General features: G+C 37.1%; 1 protein-coding gene across 2 annotated transcripts in view; it reads right to left on the reverse strand.

The window, feature by feature from the left end:
• Positions 1–16,516, reverse strand: part of DHX40 (DEAH-box helicase 40) — a 53,834-nt gene that overhangs the window by 27,066 nt on the left and 10,252 nt on the right. For both annotated transcript variants that reach the window (XM_030881766.3, XM_030881765.3), the window contains exons 8-12: positions 11,396–11,495; positions 9,291–9,377; positions 8,962–9,144; positions 3,879–3,959; positions 2,317–2,474 (exon numbers count right to left, since the gene is read on the reverse strand). In XM_030881766.3, coding sequence (XP_030737626.1) covers positions 2,317–2,474; positions 3,879–3,959; positions 8,962–9,144; positions 9,291–9,377; positions 11,396–11,495 — 609 coding nt within the window. The remainder of the gene's footprint in view (positions 1–2,316; positions 2,475–3,878; positions 3,960–8,961; positions 9,145–9,290; positions 9,378–11,395; positions 11,496–16,516) is intronic.

The following is a 16,516-nucleotide window of genomic DNA, read 5'->3' on the forward strand; positions in this document are numbered from 1 at the left end:
ACTGAGCCCTCGTGCCAAAACTACTGAAGCCCGCGTGCCTAGCGCCCGTGCTCCACAACAAGAGAAGCCACCGCAATGAGAAGCCCACGCACCGCAACAAGGAGTAGCCCCTGCTCACCACAACTAGAGAAAGCCCGTGCATAGCAACGAAGACCCAACGCAGCCAAAAATAAATAATAAATAAAATAAATATTTAAAAAATCTTATTAAAAAATATATAATCTCAATTAAAGTCTCAGAAAGTTATTTTGTGGATATCAACAAACTGGGTTTAAAGTTTATATAGAAAGGGAAAAGACCCAGAATAGTCAAAACAATACTGAAGGGAAAGAGAAAAGCTGGATAAATGATTCTATCCAGGTTCAAGAGTTATTATAAAGCTTCAATAATCAAGAAAGTGTGGTACAGACAGAAGAATAGGAAAACAGATCAATGGAACAGAATACAAGGCCCAGAAATAGATCCACACAAATTCAACCAAATTAACTCTGACAAAGGAGCAAAGGAATTACAATGGAGAAAGGAGTCTTGAATAAATGGGGCTGGAACAAAAGGACATCAACTCCTACAAGATGACATAGGAGAAAATCTAGATGAACTTGGGTATGGTGATGACTTTTCAGATATAACACAAAGGCATGACCCATCAAAGAAATAATTGATAAGCTGGACTTCATTAAAATTAAAAACTTTTGCTCTGTGAAAGACAATGTCAAGAGAATGAGAAAACAAGTCACAGACTGGGAAAAAATATTTGCAAAAGACATTTCTGATAAAGAACTGTTATCCAAAACATACAATGAACTCTTAAAACTCAACAATAAGAAAACAAATAACCTGATTAAAAAAGGCTGGAACAGACACCTCACCAAAGGAGATACACAAATGGCAAATGAGCATATGAAAAGACAGTTAACATCATATGTTATCAGGGATCTGCAAATTAAAACAACAATGAAATACCACTACACACCTATGAGAATAGCCAAAACCCAAAACACTGCCAACACTGAAAGCTGTTGAGGATGTGGAGAAACAGGAATCTCAGGCTCATTGCTGGTGGGAATGCAAAATGGTGCAGACACTTCGGAAGATAGTTGGGCAGTTTCTCACAAATCTAAACATAGTCTTATCATACAGTTTGGCAATGAGTTGACAATCGATGTTCACACAAAAACATGTACACAAATGTTTAGAGCAGCTTTATCCATAACTGCCAAGACTTGAAAGCAACCAAGATGTTCTTCAATATCTGAATGGATAAACAAATTGCACACAATGGAATTTTATTCAGCAATAAAAAGAAATGAGCTATCATGCCACAGAAAGACATGGAGGATGGTACATATATACAATGGAATATTACTCAGCCATAAAAGGGAATGAAACTGGTCATTTGTAGAGATGTGGATGGACCTAGAGAGTGTCATACAGAGTGAAGTAAGTCAGAAAGAGAAAAGCAAATATCATATAATAACACATATATGTGGAATCTAGAAAAATGGTATAGATGATCTTATTTGCAAAGCAGAAATAGAGACAGACGTAGAGAACAAATGTATGGATACCAAAGGGGAAAGGGGTGGGGTGGGAGGAATTGTGAGACTGGGATTGACACATATACATTTTCAATACTATGTATAAAATAGACAACTGATGGGAACATACTATATAGCACAGGGAACTCTACCTAATGCACTGTGGTAACCTAAACGGGAGGGAAGTCCAAAATGGAGGGGATATCTGTATGTGTATGGCTGATTCATTTTGTTGTGCAGTGGATGCTAACACAACGTTGTAAAGCAACCATACTCCAAAAAAAAAAAAAAAAAAAAAAAAAAGGACATAGAGGAACCGTAAAAGCACATTGCTAAGTTAAGGAAGTCAATCTGAAAAGGCTACATATTGTATGATTCCAATTATATGGCATTCTGGAAAAGGCACAACTATGAAGACAGTAAAAAGATCAGTGGTTGCTAAGAGTTTGGGGGAAGGGATGTAGGAATGACTAAGTGGAACATGGGAAACGTTTAGGGCAGTGAAACTATTCTGCACAATATTCTGATGGTGAGTATGTGTCATTACAGATTTGTCAAAACCCACAGAATTCACAATACAAACAGTGATCCCTTAGTTAATAATAATGTATCAATATTGGCTCATTAATTGTAATGAAGGTACCACACTAATGAAAGATGTTAATAATAGGGAAAACTCTGTGTTTGTACTTTCCCTCATTTTTTCTAGAAAGCTAAAACTGCTCTAAAAAATAAAATCTATTAATTAGAAAAGAAAACTCATCAATAAACTTCTTACCAGGTCTAATGAAGACATTTTCCACAGACAGCATTGCTGCTATTGGAAGTAATAGGTCTTCACAGTCCAGAGAAGCAGCCTTTATTACTGCACATGTCAGATGTGGAGGGAGAGGAAATTCTACCATAGACAAACCCAATCTGGTCACATGGCCACTCCTTAATGGAAAGAAAAAGTTTTTAAGTCTTTCTACCTTGGGAGAGTACAAAGGAAATGTTTATCATTCAGAATAAGTCAGATATAATTTAGATTACTTTAAATTACCTCCAGAAATTCAATTCAAGATAAGAAATATGATACACTGTGTTCATTGATAAGAGAAATATAAAGATGATAAATTCCTTGCTCTCAAGGGCCTATATATCCAAAAAACTAAACAATGAGGCAGAATAAAGTAGTATAATAAAAGACACACAATGCTACAGAAGCACGGAAAATGTCCTTAAAGAAATGAGACAGTGATAATTACCACATCTTTTCCTATCACACAATCATGAGAACAAGGACTCTGGGTCTCATCATTTTGATGTACCCAGCATAATGCCTGGCACTGAAGTGGTACTCAGAAATTACTTGTTAGGGAAAAACATAGTGTTGTAGGTCAAGTATACTTCAAAAGCAAACAAACATACAAACTTATAGAAAAAGAGATCAGATTTGTAGTTACCAGAAGTGGGTGAGAAGGGAGGGAGAATTGGATGAAAGCAGTCAGAAAGTACAAAAAAAAAAAAAAAAAAAAAAGAAAGAAATTACTTGTTAAATAATATCAATACTAAACAAAACAGTTTTATGGTACAATTTCAGAACTGTGGTGAAGAAAGATTGAGGACAACTTTTAATTTCAGGGAAAGCAATCCATTCAATTCAAACAAATCACTTACTAATGATAAAGGAAAGTATTAAGAACCCTATTTTAGGGCTTCCCTGGTGGCACAGTGGTTGGGAATCCGCCTGCCAGTGCAGGGGACACAGGTTCGAGCCCTGGTCTGGGAGGATCCCACGTGCCACGGAGCAGCTGAGCCTGTGTGCCACAACTACTGAGCCTTCACTCTAGAGCCCACGAGCCACAACTACTGAGCCCGTGTGCCACAACTAATGAAGCCCACGTGCCTAGAGCCCGTGCTCTGCAACAGGAGAAGCCACCGCAATGAGGGGCCCATGCACCACAATAGCCCCACCTCGCCACAACTAGAGAAAGCCTGTGCGAAGCAACAAAGACCCAATGCAGCCAAACATAAATAAATAAAAAATAAATAATTTAAAAAAAAGAACCCAGGGCTTCCCTGGTAGCGCAGCGGTTGAGAGTCCGCCTGCCAATGCAGGGGATACAGGTTCGTGTCCCGGTCCAGGAAGATCCCACATGCCGCGGAGCGGCTAGGCCCGTGAGCCATGGCCACTGAGCCTGCGTGTCAGAGCCTGTGCTCCGCAACGGGAGAGGCCACAACAGTGAGAGGCCCGCGTACCACAAAAAAAAAAAAAAAAAAAAAAAAAGAACCCTATTTTAAAAAGAGATTAATATCTACTGTGGTTGGTTTTGTTTTCGTTTTTTGTTTGTTTTTTACCTGTCAATAGCATCACACTGGTAGAGTTGTTTAAGAGCTTCCAAAATAAGTCTCTCATTAGGTGGATCCAAATAGGGAAACCTGTGTGTTTAAATGAGACATAAAATGAGATTCCATTCCTTGAACATGGCAAGATTTTATACAGATTTGAAAATTCCTTTAAAAGGTTTTACTTCTGTTTTTCAAGTCTTTCTTTTCTCTGTCTTTTTTTTTTTTTTTTTTCAAAGCATTCTATGATTGTGATCAGCATTCAGCAAAGGAGGAAATTTTTTTTCTGAATCACACTCTTCTATTTAATTCAAGAAGCCCTTCTTGGGCTTCCCTGGTGGCTCAGTGGTTGAGAGTCCGCCTGCTGATGCAGGGGACGTGGGTTCGTGCCCCGGTCCGGGAAGATCCCACATGCTGCAGAGCGGCTGGGCCCGTGAGCCATGGCCGCTGAGCCTGCATGTCCGAAGCCAGTGCTCCACAACGGGAGAGGCCACAACAGTGGGAGGCCCGCGTACCGCAAAAAAAAAAAAAAAAGCCCTTCTTTTTGATTCCCCCTTAGCTGGAACACTCTCACCATTCCTCTCTACTTATCTTAACCCTTCTCCATTCTTCATAGCCAATATCAAGTCTACTCTGTTCTGTAATCTATAATTTTTATTACAATTTTATAAAACAGTGAAGGAAAATTAACTGAAAGTGGCGAAAAATTACAAATTATTTAATAGTACCTCAAAATGGTTTTTAATGAAATGATAAATATCTTAAATTAATTTAACCAATTTACTTTATTGTATGTATGGATGTGTATGTACTTATTTTCTCCTGAACTACCTGCAAACAGGTTGCAAATGTAATGCCAATTTACCCCCAAAATATTTCAGAGTACATCCCCTGAAAATAAGGACATTCTCTTACATACCATAATATCATTTATAAACATAAGACAATTAACAATATTCACAAAGTACAGTACGACTATTCAGATGCCTCTAGAACATGGATCTATTTCACACTTGAAAATAAATATTTCTTTAAATATGGAAAAAAATAATATTCACAAAGGACAGCAGAGTGGCATATAACCAAGTGTGAATATATATCCCCCCACCCCAGGAACAATAATCACTTAATATTATTCTGCACTGGATTTTTTTTTTCCACCGTTAGTTTTGAGATGCTAAATCATCTACTCCAATTTCCCACCTTGAAAAAGGTCCAACAGAGGACAAAAGGTCTAATACCTTACACAAAAGTCCATTCGAGGATTGACAACTCTATTTATAAACAAAAATCTGGTAGACTGTTCTACCGTCAGCTTTCCTACAACTTGTACCAACAAGTCCTGGTATCTGCTAGAGCAAGAGTTGGCAAGCACTTTCTAAAGAAGGCCAGATAGTAAATATTTTAGGTTTTACAGGCCATATGGTCGCTGTCACAATTACTCAACTCTGCTGCTGAAGCAAAAGCAGCCATACATAATGAATGGGCGTGGCTGTGTTCCAATAAAATTTTATTTACAAAAACAGTCAGTGAGCCTAGACCATATTTTACGACTCCTATCCTAGAGCAATACCAGACTAGTCAGCTTCCTCTTCTAGATAAGAGCCATTTTAGATTTGTAAAAACTACAATTATTTCTCTCCCTTGATTATACCAATTACCAATTCTGTCAAACTCTCCTTGTATTACTTGGTTTCTAAGAGACCCACCAACCATATTTAGCATTTTTTAGAAACAATCTAGTTCGTCAAACTCCTGATAAAACTCGATGACATGCAAAATTGAACTCCAAATGTACAGTGACCAACACAGAACAGGAATGCTATAATTCCCAATCACCTGGACACTGGTTTATTAATATAACCAAAGTTTATGCCAGTGGAATTTTTAAAATTGTTCTTTAAACATAGTAATAATTGCAAGCTCATATTATGTTTGTGGTGATCTGATAATTTCAGATCTTTTCCGCACTGAATTTCTTTAATGTGCAACCAAAACGTAAGATTTAAGGTGTACCCCTTCAGACTTTTACCTTGTTGATTTTTGCCCAAGGTTCTGGCCTATTGAGACCATTCTAAATCTTGGTTTTAATCATCTACCCATTAGAAATGAAGATATTTTCCAAAAATCTGGTAATCATGACTTCAATATCTTTATTTAATATTTTCATTAAAACTGCTTATCAGGAAAGAGTGAAATTCAGCATACTACCAGTAAAACCTTCATCAAGGCTTGGTGAGCAATTAATCAGTACTTTCTGGATTCGGCTATTTGGCAAATATACCCTAATTCAGCAGTACTGTCACATCTTATTCACAAATACGTCAATGTAATCTTGTTAAATATTGTGTTGAAAACAAGAGACATTAGGTTATCAATCAATAAATCCTTGTGGTGCATCCATTAAGTGGATGGTCCTGCCTTCAAACTGAAAAGAAAATGGTTTATGATAACATATTCTTTGTGAACCATTTTGATTCACATTGATGATTACAAATCAACATTGTATTCTCTTAGGGACTTCCCTGGTGGTCCAGTGGTAGAGAATCCGCCTTCCAATGCAAGGGACACGGTTTGATCCCTGCTCGGGGAACTAAGATCCCACATGCCGCGGGGCAACTAAGCCTGTGCACCACAACTACTGAGCTCGCGCACCTCAACTAGAGCCCGCGTGCTGCAAACTACAGGGCTCACACGCTCTAGAGCCCGCTCCACGACTAGAGAGAAGCCCACACACTACAAGGAAAGATCCCACTTGCTGCAACAAAGACCCAACACAGCCAAATAAATAAATAAATATTTTTTAAAATATATTATATTCTCTTAAACCATTTTCCAATAATCTATGCTAGAATTTGCTAAGAATCATGTCAAGCTTACTGGGCAGTTGTTTCTATAACCTGCCCTCTTCTTAAATGGAAAATTGATTTTTGAGTTTCTCACAATTTTCTGGTAACCTGTTCTGCATAATTTCTCAGAGACGCCCCACGATATCTCTGACATTATATCTGCAAGTTCTTCTGGTACCATGGAAATAATGTCTAAAGCCACAATACAAACTCATTTATGGTCATTAGGTTTTCTCTCATTATTTCCTAATCGATATTGGTCATTAATTCCTTCTTATCTGGACTTGTTCTTATCTTTTCAGTTTTAAAATCATTCCTAACGGAGGAGAAAGGGGGAGGCAAAATAATAACTGAAAAGTTCCATTTTCTTTCTGTCACCTATGAATACTATACCACCTATTCCAAATTCTGGTTGTACCTGCCCATATTCTGCACACATCTTAAAAAGAGCAGGGAGACACAACATGATAAATATAATTATCACTGCTGTATGTTATATACGAAAGCTGTTACGAGAGTAAATCCTAAGAATTCTCATCATGAGGTAAAAAATTTTTTCCTATTTCTTTAATATTTTATCTGTATGAGATGATGTTCATTACACTTATTGTGGTAATCATTTCATGATGTATGTAAGTCATTATGCTGTACTCCTTAAACTTATACAGTGCTGTATATCAATTATATCTCAATAAAACTGGGAGAAAAAAAGGGGGGGTGGGGGAGAGAAGTCTTTTTTTTTTTTTTCTGGTCTCTAGCATTTTAAGAACTTTCATTACATTCTAAGTCTTAAAACTTAAGATGAAAAAATAACTCATGCAGGGCTTCCCTGGTGGCGCAGTGGTTGAGAATCCGCCTGCCGATGCAGGGGACATGGGTTCGTGCCCCAGTCCGGGAAGATCCCACATGCCGTGGAGCGGCTAGGCCCGTGAGCCATGGCCGCTAAGCCTGCGCGTCCGGAGCCTGTGCTCCACAACGGGAGAGGCCACAACGGTGAGAGGCCCGTGTACCGCAAAAAAAAAACCTCAGTGCAGATGATATTGAGTAATTATTGTTCCTATTTTTCTAATATATATTTATTCTTGATTATATGCTGCTGTTAGCCTTTATAAATAATACTTTTAAATATGGGTTCATCTGTTTGGCCATTTAGATTTCTTTAAATGGCTTTTCTTTCTCATTAGTATTATTTATGATATCAGTTAGAATTTTACATATTTGCTTTCCTCTTTCTAGGATTTATATTCTCATCTAGAAAATCTCTAGTCTCGGGATTTCCCTGGTGGTCCAGTAGGTAAGACGCCACACTCCCAATGCAGGGGGCCCGGGTTCAATCCCTGGCTGGGGAACTAGTTCCTGCATGCATGCCGCAACTAAGAGTCCACATGCTGCAACTAAGAATCCCACATGCTGCAACTAAAAAAATATCCCACGTGCCGCAACTAAACATGCCGCAACAAAGACCCGGCACAGCCAAAATAAATAAATTTTAAAAGAAGAAGAAAACCTCTAGTCTTATGATAATAACTATAAAAAAATCTTAGATGGCTTTCTAAGAGTATACAATACATATTTGGATGCACCTAGTAATTACTTCCTTTCTTATTATGCATTTAAAGAAGGCATGGTCACCTTCCCTCAACGTTCCTCACACTTTAACATTTCCAATTAAGACCAAAATTAAAACCAAGATAATACTTGCTTTCATTATTTCTTCTACCATAAATTTCATAATATGAAATTTCAAGCCCCTACAATATTCTGTCCTATACTAATTATATTCTTCAACATTTAACTAATTTAACAGTTGTTCTATTTTTTGCTTCATGTCGAATCTCGTTTCCCCATTATAATTTAAGCTTAGTGAAAGCAAAAACCTACTAAAGAGTATTATTCTGTCTCTCATCGTACTTGGTACCATGCTGGCCATACAAAAGATGCTACCAAAAAAAAAAAAAAAAAACAACACTTTCTGAGTGGCATTAGGGTCACTGTACACCTTTCATTACAGATAAACAGTGGTCATTAAATTATCCAAATAAACATCAGCATGAAAACTCCATTAAGCCAAGGTTAGAATACGAGCAAGGGATCAAATCCCAGTAAAGCAATGCAAAGAAGCCCTGTATTTGGGTTTAGCTGAACCTTGAAACGTAGGGACATACGAGTCAAATACTTGAAAAAAATTTCTGAGGAATAACCTTACTCCCTAACAAATTTTTCTTTTTTTCAAGTTGTCTACATACCTTATTACGTCGTGTATGGCAAGGCACTTTAAGGTCAGAACTACAGATGTCAAACTAGTTCTCTTAATCTCAGGGATCACATGGTCAGGCATACACTGGTTCCAAAAATCTTTACTATAGATGCGAAAGCATTTTCCTGAGGAAGTCCTGCCAGCTCGGCCACTTCGCTGTAAGGCCTCACTCCTTTAGAAGAAAAAACAAACAAACAAAAAACAAAGTCCCCAAAATGTTCTGTGATTTTTCTAAGTAATTCACTTCCTTCCCCAAACCAATCAGAAATTATCTAATAAACTGTTCTTTGAACAAAAAGGCTTAACACAGAGACTTACTTTGAAATCGGAACCACCTCTAGGATGTCCAATCCTAGCCTGGGATTGTGATTTAACTGCTTCACGAAGCCACCGTCTACCACATATCTAAGTACAATGAAAAAAAGGTAAGTTTCTATAAAATAAGGAAAGACTTGTTAATTTTTAACCACTTTGGGTACTCCTTTTCTACCAAACGAACAACTACGTAACAACTTTTAAGTTAAGTGTAAAACTTGAAAGTCAAGAAATTGGAAACCCCATACACTGCTACTGGAAACGTAAAATGGTTCAGCCAGTGTGGAAAATGGTTTGGAGGGTCCTCAAAACATTAAACATAGAATTACCATATGACCCAGAAGTTCCATTCCTAGGCTGAAATTTTCAAAAGAACTGAAAACAAGTACTCAACAAATACTTGTAGCCATATGTTCATAGTAGCACTGTAGGAGGACTATAAGAGCCAAAAGGTAGAAACAGCCTAAATGTCCATTAACCATTAAGGGACGAAAGGATGAACAAATTATGGTATACAAATACAACAGAATATTATTCAGCCACAGAAAGGAATGAAGTACTGATACATGCTACAACATGGATGAACCTCAAAAAACATGCTGAGTGGAAGAAACCAGGCACAAAAGGTAACATATTGTATGATTCCATTTATATGAGATATCTAGAATAGGATATCCATAGAAACAGAAAGGGGTGGTCGCCAGGGGCTGGGGTGGAGGCGCAAATGGGGAGCAACCCCTTAAAGTGTACAGGTGTTTATTTGGGGGTGATGAAATGTTTTAGAACTAGATAAAGGTAGTAGTTGCACAACATTATGTATGTAATAAATACTACTTAATTATTCACTTTTCAATGTTAATTTTATGTTCTCCCATTAAAAAAATAAACTTGAAAATCAGCTCTAAACCATTCTAACAGGTTCAGAACCTAATTCCAGTTAGCCTTTAACTATGCCACTTTAAGCCAACTAAACGGAGAATAAGTCAGGTAAAAAACTAAGTTAGGAACAGTATTAAGTCTATCATTCACTTAGGGAACATTCTGAAACATGCTATTTAATGACTTTTGCCTTTGCTGGAAACAGAAAATGGCAGAGCTTAATTTACTCAAGACAGCTGCTTACCTAAGCCCTTAATGAAACCATTATTTTTAAAGCAAAGAGAAAAGCAGAGGAAATTAAACTTCCTCTTAGATCTGGATGATCATTTTACCCAAAAGAAACATATAGGATCTCTGGGTCAGGTCCAGCCTTCCTGTGGCAGAGGCAGACTTAGTTAAGGACATAAAATATATTGGGTAAAAGATAAATATTGAGAAGGAATGTGGTTCAACAGTCTGAAAGAACTTCACATTAGCTATCAGTCTAGACTTAGACTGATAAGTGTTTCACTACAAAATTTACTCCAAAATTTGATGGCATCACTGATTACACTGAAAAATAAAAGTCCATTTCACAAAAGGGTGAAAAGCAAGCAACATTACCTCCAGATAAACACTTGGATATGCAAAGCTTACTATGTGAAGTGGAGCTGACAGGTAAGAAGGGAATATCAGATCATCTTAGGTACCTGCTGGTAATGTAATATAGAAAAAACAAGTTTGGCTTCCCATTTAAAGAAACCCATGAAACATCACACATAATCTTAAATTTGGGAAGAGAAAGCTACATGTTACCAAGTACCAGTATTTTAAAAGTGTGAACAGGCTTCCCTGGTGGTGCAGTAGTTGAGAGTCCGCCTGCTGATGCAGGGGACACGGGTTCGTGCCCTGGTCCGGGAAGATCCCACATGCCGCGGAGCGGCTGGGTCCGTGAGCCATGGCCGCTGAGCCTGCGCGTCCGGAGCCTGTGCTCCGCAACGGGAGAGGCCACAACGGTGAGAGGCCCGCGTACCGCAAAAAAAAAAAAAAAAAAAAGTGTGAACAGAAATACTATGTGCACCTCCTACTCCATTTCCTATTCAGAGCAATCAATAATTACAAAATATGATAGGTGATTACAGGTTAAAAAAGTGAGAAGGGAATTAGTGGAGGGCACAGAGACACAAACTTAATGCTTTATGATTAGCTAAGTGGCTTCCTCAGCTTTAAAAGGAATTTTAAAGTTATACCTGATTCCATCTATTGTCAAAGATGTTGCAGAAATATTGGTGGATATGACGCATTTTCTAATTCCAGGTGGAGGTGGCAAAAATATTCTTCTCTGTTGATCTAAAATATATGTAAAGAGAAAATACTAATTTACAACATGCATTTGTCAAACTGAAGTTTTGAAAAACTCATTTCTTTTCATTAAAAGTTATTTTCTTCACTCTTTAATTATCTTGAATTCAAAATATAATAGCAAAAACTATTTTTCCTCATCTTTCACTATTAAGATCTCTAGATCCATGGCATCACAGATGATCATTGCTAAAATAAACCCTACAGCAGAGTCCTTTATACAGGTCATAGCTCCCTTAGAGACTATTTAAAAACTGTGGGCCTTGTCTCCATTAAAAGTCACATATGTACATACACAAAAAAATCTTCAAATAACAGGGTGTTTACGACTCTGAAGTCTATCCATGGACAACAGATTAAGAACCTCTCTATGCTTTAAAGACTGATTAGCTAAGGCAGTTTTTACTTTTTCAGGTGTCTGCCCAATTCATCACTCCAACTCTAAACAAGTAACACCACCCTTATTTCCACTATCCACACATTCTGAAGGGTGGGCCTCAGCAGCGATGCTTATAGTATGATACCTTGCTCCTCTGGCCATAGTTTGTGGCACCAAAGATAAACATCTCCCTTCAACTGGGCCAGTCTCATTCTCCTGTGAATTTGGAATAAGGTCCAAGAGATGCTCAATTTGATTAAGCCAGTTTCTTGCAAAGAGAAAGAATTAACTTGTGAACCATAGGGAAGTGACTAGTATATATGCAGGAAAGCTAGTCTAAAGAGATTAAAAAATGAATCATCCATGAGAGTTCACAAGAGAGTATTTCTGGGTTGCTGGCAATTCTCAGGCCTGAGTGTAAAATAAGCAGAAAGGTGGATTTGACCAGACTTGCCCTCCTGACAGGTTAAGCAGAGAACAGGACAAGAGAGTTAATGTTTGCAAGGAAATGATTACGGCATAGGCAAAAGGAGATAAGTGATAAGACAAATCTCAATGCAATCTGAAAATTGTTGAATTAGGAACAGAAGAGTGAGCTGGCAGAGACAGGAAGTAATCATCAGAAAGAGGTTTAAAACTGAGATCAGAAATGAAGATAATGACAAAGTCTACAACGTTAAATTTTTGAAGGGGTGGCCATGGTGGGATGAAGGAAAAGATCACTTAAGCTAGAGAGGTCAAGCAAGGGATTTGGGTAGATCATCTATTTCAATGACATCCAAAAATTAGGAGTAATAATTCCAGGGAGTATACAAGTCAATCGATTGGGGTATGAAAAGAAATCATTAGCATGTCTATTTATATTTCTCATAACATCCTTTTAAACTTTTTATTTTATATGTGTTTACTATTTTATGTTATACATTAGAACAGTAAGTACATATATATCCTTTAAAAAGAGAAAAATTTTAAATGCCTGGCTGCAATTTCCACGAGATATTTGGAAATTTGTTCAGAAAATTCACTCTTTCTACCTGAACAACCTCAAGTTGTTTTCTTTTCAGCAGCCAAGAAAATCTTAACCAAACCTGTTTTTAAATAAAGTACAAAACCTGTTTCCAAAGAAAATTTTAAAAAGATCCATGTATCCGCAATATATAAAACAGACCAAAGTTGAACTATTATGAAGGGGAAAAGGAGTGGCACAGACAATCACAGTTTTAAAATTATGTTACTAGGCCAACTATCTCATTTTACAGATGAGAACACTAAAGCCCAGAGAGGTCAAGCAGCTTGCCCAGGATTTACATATAGACAGGCAAGTTTAAAACCAAGTCAAGTATTGCTGCTATTTTTCTAAAAATCATTCTGAAATTAATTTCACAAGTAAAAAAGTGCTAGAGGGCTTCCCTGGTGGCGCAGTGGTTGAGAGTCCGCCTGCCGATGCAGGGGACACAGGTTCATGCCCCGGTCCGGGAAGATCCCACATGCCGCGGAGCAGCTGAGCCCGTGAGCCATGGCCGCTGAGCCTGCGCGTCCGGAGGCTGTGCTCCACAATGGGAGAGGCCACAACAGTGAGAGGCCTGCGTACCGCCAAAAAAAAAAAAAAAAAACGTGCTAGAAAGGCAGCTTACACATAAGTGATAAAAATTATTTTTTAGGTGTTTCTTAGATTTAGGTAGCTCAGACGGTTCAAAGGAATCATATACTACTTTGCAGTTTAAGTTATATGTTTACACATTTATTTATTATTTATTGTCTATCTATTCTACTACAATGTAGCTCTGTAAGAATAAGGACTTTCTTTTATTGTTTGTGGTGGTAGTTACACAGGTATGTACATTGTCATTGTAGGTACATATGCCCAGTACCTACAATGGCTGGACCATAGAAAGTGCTCAGTAAAGTTCAATGAATTGATCAATTTAAAAATGCATGATATAAATAATAAATTGAGATCCTTCTACCTTTGAAATTCCACATTACCCTAAAATTTTACATAAATTAGAAATGTCCAGTCTGAGCATATTTATGAATAACTCTGTTTTTCAATTAACCCATGTTTAAAAGTACCTAATTTTAGTCTTCAGTTCAAGCAAACTTTCAGTTTATCATTTTGTCCACTACAGTCAATTAAAAAGTCCTGGGGCTTCCCTGGTGGTGCAGTGGTTGAGAGTCCACCTGCTGATGCAGGGGACACGGGTTCGTGCCCTGGTCCGGGAAGATCCCACATGCTGCTGAGCGGCTGGGCCCGTGAGCCATGGCCGCTGAGCCTGCGCGTCCGGAGCCTGTGCTCCGCAACGGGAGAGGCCACAACAGTGAGAGGCCCGCGTACCGCAAAAAAAAAAAAAAGGCCTGAAACTGCTGTTTTGACAAGACTCACGTTTGTTTCACATTTACATTTTACCCACATACTTTCACCATATTCCACAAGTATAAACACATGCCAATTTTATGTTTGTTTATAAAGGTTTGGGAAAAAGTTAAATACATATATCCTAAAGCACATGCTCACTTTCCACAAAGAAAAAGGGAAACAATATTTTCATTAAGATGTAGCAATTCTCCTGATTACCTCCATGCACCTAATAAGGTACTAGAGTGTAAATTAACGGTGGTGGGGGGGGGATTGGCAAAGAGGCAGAAAGGTTTTCCAAAATCTACCAAGAAATAAGGATACTGAGGAGAGACCACTGAACGCTCTTAATGGAGTAATGCTACTAAGATACATGTATGTGACATATGTTAAGGCCAACTGAAACGTCCTCAAAGAATTTGTTCCAAATTGATCCCAAAGCAGAAACGTGTTTGAGAGAGAGAGAAAGTGTGTGTGTGTGTGTGTGTGTGTGTGTGTGTGTGAGAGAGAGAGAGAGAGAGAGAGAGAGAGAGAGAGAGAGAGAGAATATGTGTATAAAAGGAACATAAAGCTATAAACAGAAATTGTCAATCAAAGGGGGAAAAAAGATGATTCTGGAACAGAATAAAAGAGGTACAACACTGCTCAGCTCAAACTCTACCCCCCCCGAAGTCATTTTTGGGTAAGTCAAAAATATCTTGAGAATTCTCACTAATACAGCTGAAATCAAACTTCTGACATAGAGAAAAGGCTTGAGATAATCAGTAAGTGCAGTTGAAAAGATAAAGTAACTAGAAGGAAGCTAAAAAATATGGAAGACATGCAATCCAACATAAGAATAATTGGTAACTCTGAAGTAGGAAACCAATAAATAGACAAGAGTTATATACAAAGATATAACCCAAGAGAATTTCCTTGAAATAAAGAATTGAATTTGCAGATCAAAAGAGCAACTAAGAATAATTTATCTTGTTTGTGGTGGTAGTTACACAGGTATATACATTGTCAAAACTCACTGAACTATATACTTAAAGCAGGCACAGTTTATTGTATGTAAATTATACCTCAATAAAGTTGATTTTTAAAAAGAGCACATAAAATTCCAGGACAATTTTACTATAAAACACTCAACACCAAAAAATATTCTAATTAAAAACTATTGAACTTTAAGGATAAAAATAGAAATTTTCAGGCAATCAGACAGAAAAAGCAAATCACTTACAAGGAGGGGAAAAAAAATCAGGTTGGCCTCAGACTTCTCCGCAGCAACATTCAATGCCAGAAGACAACTGGACAACGTCTACCAAGTTCTAAGGAAAAGAAAGTGTGACCCAAGAACATAAAACCCAGCCAAGATGTAGCTCAAGTATAAAGGCAAAAGCCACACATTCTTAAACAAAAGAACTACAAAAAAAAAATAACACCCAAGAGCTCTTCTATTAAAAAAAAAAAAAAAAAAGGTTAAAATCTAGCCAATCTATAATTAACTGAAAGTAACTTAGAAATGGAAAAACCATGGTAAAAGGATTGATAGTAAATACTGAATACAACTGAACAATGTAAAAATAACTAACAAAAATCAGAAGGGGAGGATATAGAAGAATATCAGTACTTAAGTGCTCATCTTTCAAATCAGGCAACAGATAAGATCTCCAATCAAATATAGTCTAAAAAGAAGATGTTAACTTCAGCTTAATATTTTTCATTCTTTTAAACTTTAAAGCACTCTTTTATAAAATATTATCTCATGTGGTAAAGAAAGATATTCTTGAAGTTAACAATTCCTTCAAGTAAATTCAAGAAAAATTAAATACTTTTTTAAAAAGCAGCTAATAGTATAATCTCTCTCTTAAAAAAAGTATTTGTCAACCTATCTAACTACTTACTTATCCTTCTATATGTACACACATACATACATACACATACACACACACACACACACACACACACACACACACACAGATCTGAATAATGTTTTTTCTAATGTTAAAGACGGTTATTTCTGGATGGAGTTTGAGGTGATTTCTTTACTTTTACCTTTGTAAAACTGTACACTGCTTGAATTCTTTATAATGAAACTGTATTATTTTCCCTCAATTGAGTAATTTTTCTTAAAAGAGAGACACCAACTATTAGTTCTGCATAGTGGAAAATGGATTTTTTTTGTACTTTTCTATACTTTTAAAACTTCTACAAAGGGCAAAAAAGAAAAATGAAGGAGCATATGTAAAATAAATCCATTTTTGTTAAAAAAAACACTAAACAATAAAATAT

Source organism: Globicephala melas, chromosome 20, assembly GCF_963455315.2.
Source record: "Globicephala melas chromosome 20, mGloMel1.2, whole genome shotgun sequence".
NCBI lineage: Eukaryota > Metazoa > Chordata > Mammalia > Artiodactyla > Delphinidae > Globicephala > Globicephala melas.